At 35.4% G+C, this 8349-nt stretch overlaps 1 protein-coding gene across 1 annotated transcript; it reads right to left on the reverse strand.

Moving 5' to 3' along the window:
* Positions 1-1756: 1756 nt before the first annotated feature.
* On the reverse strand, positions 1757-4455 carry LOC133815226 (protein PIR-like). The gene is made up of 6 exons (XM_062248082.1): positions 4252-4455; positions 3853-3888; positions 3698-3754; positions 2695-2781; positions 2395-2607; positions 1757-2233 (listed from the first exon to the last, which is right to left on the reverse strand). Exons 1-6 carry the CDS (start codon positions 4453-4455, stop codon positions 1991-1993), a joined length of 840 nt encoding a protein of 279 aa, XP_062104066.1. The 3' UTR covers positions 1757-1990.
* Between the last annotated feature and the right edge of the window lie 3894 nt (positions 4456-8349).

Here is an 8349-nt window from a genome sequence, read left to right on the forward strand (position 1 = left end):
CAAGATACACAAAAGTAAACCATGCATGAAACTTGCTCCATCCTTCAATTCATCATCCTTTGTGCACTAGTCTTTATTGTGAGTCCATTTGTTGTGCACTTGTCATATACCTGTTTCCCTTTCTTCCACAGGTCCATGTGTAATCCTCTTTGCAATAAAGCCAGTTGTAGTCCACAAAAGGCCTATTGCTGTCAAGCTTATGTTAAGCTCCGTCTTTAGAGCACTGTAAGCTCCAGTCACATCTACACACCTGTAATATTCAAGTGTAATAATGGAATCACACTAGCAATTACTTAAAGTGGTAATTCTAGGGCTTTTATATATAAAAAAAAAAACAGAACCAAATTGCCTTGTATTAATTAAAAATGCATGAAAGTTGTAATTCTAGGTTTCTATGTTGGAAGTAATGAAATTATAAGATTTTATTAGTCAATCCAAGTATAGGTGTCAGTGTGTGCCTATGCATGTGTGTAATCGGTCACTTGATATATTATGTCACTGCACAATATAGTATCTGATAAAACTGGAAGATTAGAACTTATTAAAGTGGCATCTATAGTCATCCATGTTGCATTAATGAAATGATTAGCTCTTATTAAATATATCTGTATTATACTTTCAAAACCATCAATCAAGCAATCAAAGAATATGTACTATTATCTGATAGAAGTGTCAAACGTAAGCATGAAAAATCATAGACAACCTATGACTTCAATACAGTAATGTGTATAAAAAGGAAGAATGAAAAGGCTAATAAAAGCAGACATTACATTCTATGATATCCCTTTGGGTTTGGTTGACAAGTCCTGGAAGTGATCTGAACCTAAAACAACACATATGCAAAACAGAACCTAAAATAGAAGAACAAATTTACAAAACATGCAAAATTTAAATCTAATTTCATTTCTTTTCACTTCTGTGATCAAGAACCTAAAATATGAAAATGAAATACAATTGCAAAAACTGATATGCAAATAATCATAGTTTAACTTTAAGAGAGTAGAACTTCAGATCACACTTATAATATACTTAATAAGCTAGCTATAACAAATAAAAACACTTAGTGACACTATAATAAATAAGAGTTCAAGCAAATGTTTTGCAACTGTTAATGAGACAAGAAAACAACAACAGAACAAAAACCTGAACACCAGGATGTGTCTCATGCATGAACTCAAACAATTTGTTCACAACAGTTTTTAGGAACTTCCAGTGAGCTCTTAGAAACCTCGGGTACTGTCCAACAACATACCTGCAGAAAGAGAGGGGGATTATGTACAAGATTTCAAAAAAGTACTGGTTGTATACCTCCAACCAAGTTTCTCATATTGCCCTAGTAGTTTTTTTAGAAACAAAGGACCACAACTTGTATTATTACTGACAAGAATAATACAAACAGAATAAGGTGTACAAAGATATTGCCCTAATAGTTAAGTGAAAAAATTTGAACCAATTCATCATAAAGTGTTTCCTTTAGTCCAATTCATCTCAAACATAAGTTTTTACAATTATTTTGATAATAGAAACTGAGCTAACATCAAAGAATTAAAACACACAAAAATAGAAACATTAATTAAAAGTGAGAGAAAAGAAACCTGAGAAGCAGTTGGTGCAACAGGCCTAGGGAAAAATACATTTCCTTTGCTTTCTTCCCCTCCATCCTGCAGAGAATGCATCTCAGATTCAGACTTGCTTGTGTTTGCCATCCAATCTGCTGAAAGGGTCCGCATATCAGAAAGAATCTTGAAAATTAGCAATCAAATCAACATATAAGTTTTTTGGAACATCCTACTCGTAATACAACTAATATACATAATAGGATATTAAATGAATTAGCCTTGAAATTCAGGAAAGGAAATATTTTCATTTGGAAATTTGTTGTCTTACTAGTGTAATGATTCTAGGCATAGTGTATATCAGGGTAGCATCAACTTTTTAGATGGAATGTCCAATTGAGTCAATCAGAGTAAATAACAAATATGTTAACCATTTAAATAACTAAAAACAAAGTAAAATCCCACCTAGAGAGATCCTTCTTCTTCTGAAAGGTAGTCCTCAACATAGTAGCCAATGTATTCTGGACAAAATCCTGGACCTCTGCATGTATTGTTTCCCATAAAGCATCATCCACCAATGTATCACATTGCTGCATCATGGATCCAATGCTTTTAACATAGCTAACAAGTTCAACCAGGGCTTTCCTTTCCTCTGAACTGTAATTATATCGTACAACCTATAATACAAAAGGAAAAATCAAGTTAGCATGTGATCTGCAGTTGGAGCATGCACTATAGTTGGGTGGCCAAACCAGCATCTATCATGCTAAGTATGGTGTTTGGAGGAGGCCAAAAATTAGAGAATCCGTTTCAATTCTACATCTATTGGAGATAATACCTTTTCGTAGTCAGAAAAAGATGCTGATGCCTCCTGTAATTCCAGAGGAACATCTTTGCAGGGCCGAGAAAACTTCCATGCACATTGTTCCCAGATGTGTGCAGTCCATCTGCTTAAAATCTGAAAACCTTCAACAACCATATCATATATGCTTCCCTTAACTTCTTTGCACCACTCAGCATCTGTACTATTCGCTGATTTCAGCAACAAAAGCTGCAAAAAGAAGTCTAGGTAAAATGGCGAATCTATTTTTCATAATGACTCATAAGTGAGGATCTTCATATGAGAACCAGAGAGCACCTGGTTCATGGCGGAAGCAAAACGAATAGTAAAGTCATCATGCTCAGCACGGATAGATCCAATGTGATTAATGATCAGATAATGTCTCTGATAAGTAATAATGTCAAGGCTTCACTATAAAGGAGATAGAAAGTAATACTTTAAAATATGTCAAGGCTTCACACAAAAACCAAAACCTTTTAAGAATTATGTTCTTTTGTAATTGCCAAACAGTTCTAGATGGACCAAATAGAGTAAAACACTCTAGAAATGTTATAAGAAGTTTGAGTGTGGCTGTATTATCCTCATGTACATTAAAAACTCAATGTTAGTTTATTTTTATTTTTTTAAAGAGAATATATTACAAATGTATTGCTGACTGTAGAAAGAAGAGGGTTAAATAAATGTTAAAGAGCACAAGTCCATGATGAGACGTAATTTTTCTGTCAATAAGGATGCTAAGCTAACAAGAAGATGGTATATGGATGAGCCGGTGACTTGATTCACAAGTATACATGAATTAATGTCATCAGCGCATTTTGGACACAGATCCATCCACATATACTTGGAACTATAATGTTTAAAGTATAGTGATATTTAGAGTGCAAACCAACAAAAACAAAATAACTTTCAATCTCTATTAAAATTTGTAAAATCGTGACACATTTTATCAAACATATAATTCTAAGTTAAAACAGAGTATGACCTTCGATAATTTGTTTAAAAAAAAAATCATTATTAGTAAGCTCACCTTCTCTTTATTTTCAACATTATTAACAGTTTAAAACATGACCCTTCATGATCCAGGAGCTAAATTTTGTTTGATAATACCCAAAATTCACCTTGAACAATAAACCAAACAGCAATAACAAAAAAAAAATTGATATTCCTTTGTATACATATTAACACAACAATGCCAACATATTAGAGAGAAGCATGCTTTTTTACAAAATTAATGAGCTTGAGAAAGATATTGTTACCTACTCTAATCATTTGGTGACTTTTCTATAGGATTGGTAGAGACGTCAAACTCAGGAAGAATGAAAACAACTACATCATTCCACTTTGGTGTAGAATTCTCCTGCAATAATGTTGAGTGTTATTTTGAAAAACAAAGAGATAGAAAGTCAAATATGAAAAGAACTAGAACTAAAACAATTGTACAATGTAATTTTATACCTTCATTCCCTTTATTACATCCTCAAGAGTAATAACCTATAACAGAGAAAGAAAAAAAGTCTGGATTAATAAAAAAAATGTTTTGCAACTGTTAACGAGAACACAAAACAGTAGCACCACTAACACAAAACATAGAACATCAAAAATCAATATCATATTCAAATTTCATGCTAAGATCAAAGTAGCCCCTCACTTCAAAAAAAAAAAAAAAAAATCAGCCCCTCTTCCTCACGGAGTAGGCTCAATCACTTTCATCACTTAAAAAAAACAATATATATATTACTATACTACAAACACAAAGAAAGAGCCTAGGCTAAAAACCTTTCAAAATGGCACATATTTTTTTGGTCACTTATATTTAACTTCTTATGTTTTGGCAAAAGAACTACTTTCTGTTACCTTGGAGGTCAGCTCATCTAAAGCTGAATAAGCTTCAGCTTCCAATTCTCTTGTGCGAGCATCAAGACAACTACAAATAGCTTCTTGTGCAACTTCTAAGGCCCAGAATTCGAATGGAAACTCTACATTGCATGACACAAGGTATCCAAAACCATCATAAATATTAAGCTCAAGCGATAATCTAAAATGATAACAAGAAAGCATACAAATAGCTTAATATAAAAAGAAAGCACTATATAAGTATTCTAACACTTGTTCTAGTAATGCCACATTCAAGGTTCAATGTAAGCACAAGAACTAGACAAGGAAACTAAGCATAAAACTATAATTTCATAATGCATTGGCATACCATTTTCTTCGCTGGTTTCAGTTTCATCTCGTACCCCTGAGGCTTTCTCTTCTTCTTCACCATGGCCTTTAGGACTGGCTCTTGTTAAAGGTAAACATCTTTGAAGTTCCTCTACAATGGGGATTACATTGTCATCGAATGGATCTCTAAGCAGCACCTATACCAAATGTTTTGTCTCTAAGTTTAGTACAGTTCATTTTACTAGAAAAGCATTCTAAATATGCAACACATAGCTCAAAACTTTTTTTTCAACAATCACATAACTCAAACAAAATTAAACATAGAAAGATTGAACTGTACAATTGGAAAACAAACACTAAGAAGACCCCACCTCAATAATTTTCTATATTAGTGTTCACAATGCCTACAACAATGCATACCCCTGTTAAAAGGAAAACTACACCAGCAAACCAGAAAACAACACCAGACAGCAGTGAGAATAACTCACGACCCCAATCCCAAAATCAAAATGTTAAGTTTCTCTGACACATAGGGATCGATTACAAGATTCAAACAATAAAAGAGGTAAACAAAGACAAGTGTTAAAAATGGTGAACTATCGAGCTAAACCATTGGAAGACCTAACCATTGTTGGCCTAAGAGGAATAACGACACTCAATGCATGTATATATATATTTATAAATATCTGATATGCACAAAAATGAATTAAGAACAAGAAATTTTCAAACAGGTTCTTCAACACACAGCAAGAACCAACATTTTCACAACATTTGTGCTCTCAAAAGTTTCTCTCTTAACACATAAAAGCTCTTTGCTCTTTCTTGTATTCAAATGCTTACAACCTCTAATTTTTCTCACTATATCCTCTCCCTTAGAAACAATTCCAACACAAACAAATATATGTATTGATATATTCAAATGTTTTCTTGATATTAAACTGAAATCTAAAAAAATAAAAGGAAAAGAAAACTCACAGAGAAGTACGGCTTCTTGAGCAGCTGGGTTGCTTGGGTTCTTGCCTCAGCAGGGGCATCGTCAATAGTGCTACAGCAACTCAACAGAAGAGAGTGACGAGAGAATAAAATGTTTCAGTAGGCTTAGTCATGGTTTTACATTCAAACTAGAGAGTATAGGCATGAAGGAGAGAGAGCCGAGAGACTGTGACGGAGAGATAGAGAGAATGAGAGACTAGGTTTTAGAGAGAAAAAGAAGCAGAGGAGGCGTGATTAGGGTAGGGATAAGAATTTTTTGCTGTATCCTGAGAGGAGAACGACGGTGGAGGAGAACGACGCCGTGAGGAAGAGGGTGGGTGGCTGTATCGCGAGAGAAGAAGAGGCTGTCATGTGGTTTTGCTGAGCTCCTTTTTCTGGTAACAGATTTGGTGGATCGGGAGAGAACCTAGATGGTGAGAATGAGGGATTTAGGTGTTAGAGAAACTCATATTCAGCAAGAGGGTTTTTGTTTTACCTTTTTCGTTCAGCTTTAGAGAGAATGAGAGTAGTGTAAAATAATAAAAAAAATAAAAAGTAACAGGCGGCAATTAGTATTTCCCTTGGCGCCAAAAATTTCAGCCCTTTTATTTTTATAGCTATATCAATAATAACGCTTTAACAAATGTGCTATATCTTAATGTAATATATACTCAAAATTCTTGTAGTGATGTGGCTTTTAGGATCTGTAATGTTATTTTTTTTGTTTGAAAATCTGGTTTTGAATGTATGTACTTGGACATGGATTTAGTTTCTACTTATCCATGGGTTTTAGGATCTGTAATTTTATTTTTATGTCATTAAATTTGTTTTTGAATGTATGCACTTGGACTTGGAATATAGTTTCTAATTGTCTGTAACGTCTTAGATAACCAAGACTATTACACTGTGTATTTGAAATAGTGCAAGACTTGCTAATCAAGTCATTTGAACAATAATGTGTTCCTAAAGTCAACTATTAGGTTAGGGTTAAAAGATTTTGATCATAAATGGTTAATTTTCATTAAAACAGATGTTTGGTACATGGGATCCCAAAAACAGGGTATAAGTGATAATTTACAACCCTCAAAAGTTTAATACAACCAAAAGCCATTCTAATGGAAAAACACAAGTTTTAGGGCTATGTCCCTGTACTTTCCCTTGGCCGTGGCGGTCGAGCAGCTGACTATGTACACTCCACCCCCAGAGCTCTTCAACTCATGGTTGATCCAGTTTCCCTTTGCCTTTACCTGTACCACATAGTACTCGTGAGCCAAGGCCCAGTAAGAAAACCATACACAGCAAGCACATATAGCAACAAAAATATTCAATCAATTTTAACTCAATCAGTTTAGTTATATAACATAATATAAGCATCAAACTAACCAATGGTAAACGTATAATTCCAAGTTCATATCTTTAGCAAGTTACGCAAGTGTTCAGGGTTGGTACGCTTAGGCCAAGCCCTTTGTTTATCTAGCTGACCCTGACTCGCTTAGGTCGAGCTGCGTTCAGTACGCATATCATCAACCCCGGCTCCCTTTGGTCGTTCATTCTCTTATATCATAACAATCGTACAATCACATAGTACACGTATTCAAATATTGGGAACTTCAGTCCCATTTACAACCACAAGGGTTTAGTTTTCTTACCTTGAAAATCGAGTGAAGATTATAGGATGATCCTGAGCACAATCCTTAGTCCTGAGCCTTGGCGATAAACCTAATCACAGTGTCAATGGGTAACCATCAATTTCTAATCCAAATAAATACTTAGGGAATAAATATTAGTCTCCACGACCTTGAATTCTACTAAATCAAGTAGTAGAATTCTTCCCGAGTGCCTAGGTTTGAATCCATGAACCTCCTCGAGCCTTAAATTTTATTTTCCCTTAATTCCCCATTTAGGGTCGCAACTTGCCCTAGAGGGCGGCCGTGACCCGCCCCTTAAACAGAGGCTCAACCCTTCCTGATGGGGGACACGGGCTGCGACTTGCACCCCTCCGAGTCGCGATGCGCTTGGCGAACAGAGGCTCCTAGCCTCCAAAACTCACGTGGGCCGTGGCGCTTGAAGAACAGGGCCGTGACCCAAGTCCCTAAACCCAGAAAAACCAACTTTTCTCAGCGTTTTTCCACGAACTTAACCTCAAATTTCCATCCCAAACTAGCAGCCAAACTCAAATTCAAGCCCATAATTCCCATCCTTATATCCCAGCCATCACTACCAACCTATAACCATTTCCTTACACCATCAAACACTCAAATCTAGCTAATAAACTAAAACTCATGCAAACTCAAAGTTTAATACAATCTCGAACATATTTCAACAATGGAATTGAAATTTACCTCAATCTATGGCTTTACTTTGTCCAGCTATCCTCTGCCCACTTCCAGCCTTAACTCTTGAATTTAACCCAGCCTAAACTTGGCTCTAATCTAGCTTAAACCAAGCCTCTTCCTTCAACAACCTCAAAGTCTCAACACAAGAGGGAGAGAGAAAGAATGTGAGTGAGAGGGTGAGACAGTGTGCTGAGAAATTCCACTACCTTCTGGTTGCCCCTTAAACACTTACTGAGTATATAGCTTAATTAGGAAAAGACCAAACTACCCCTTATCACTAACCCAGCCCTTAAATTACCCCTTAGGGTAGAATGGTCATTTTCCTCCGGTTCCCGCTAATTCCTCAAGTATTCCTTGTAGCGTCCCAAATTTGCTGACAAGGCTTAGGGCCTTGATTAGCGTGCCTAGAGGGCAATAATTGATTTATTATGTTAATATGTGAATTTGATAAATATGTGATTAGAAATGCATGTTTAGGTGA

The sequence above is a fragment of the Humulus lupulus genome, chromosome 2 (genome assembly GCF_963169125.1).
Source record: "Humulus lupulus chromosome 2, drHumLupu1.1, whole genome shotgun sequence".
Classification (NCBI taxonomy): Eukaryota; Viridiplantae; Streptophyta; class Magnoliopsida; order Rosales; family Cannabaceae; genus Humulus; species Humulus lupulus.

Coding starts and splice junctions, on each gene's coding strand:
- LOC133815226 (XM_062248082.1), bottom strand. CDS start 4,455: ATGCTTTCTTGTTATCATTTTAGATTATCGCTTGAGCTTAATATTTAT. Junction 2,782..3,697: donor TCATTCTTCCTGAGTTTGAC/GTCTCTACCAAT, acceptor ATTACTTATCAG/AGACATTATCTGATCATTAA. Junction 2,608..2,694: donor TTGCTTCCGCCATGAACCAG/GTGCTCTCTGGT, acceptor TTCTTTTTGCAG/CTTTTGTTGCTGAAATCAGC.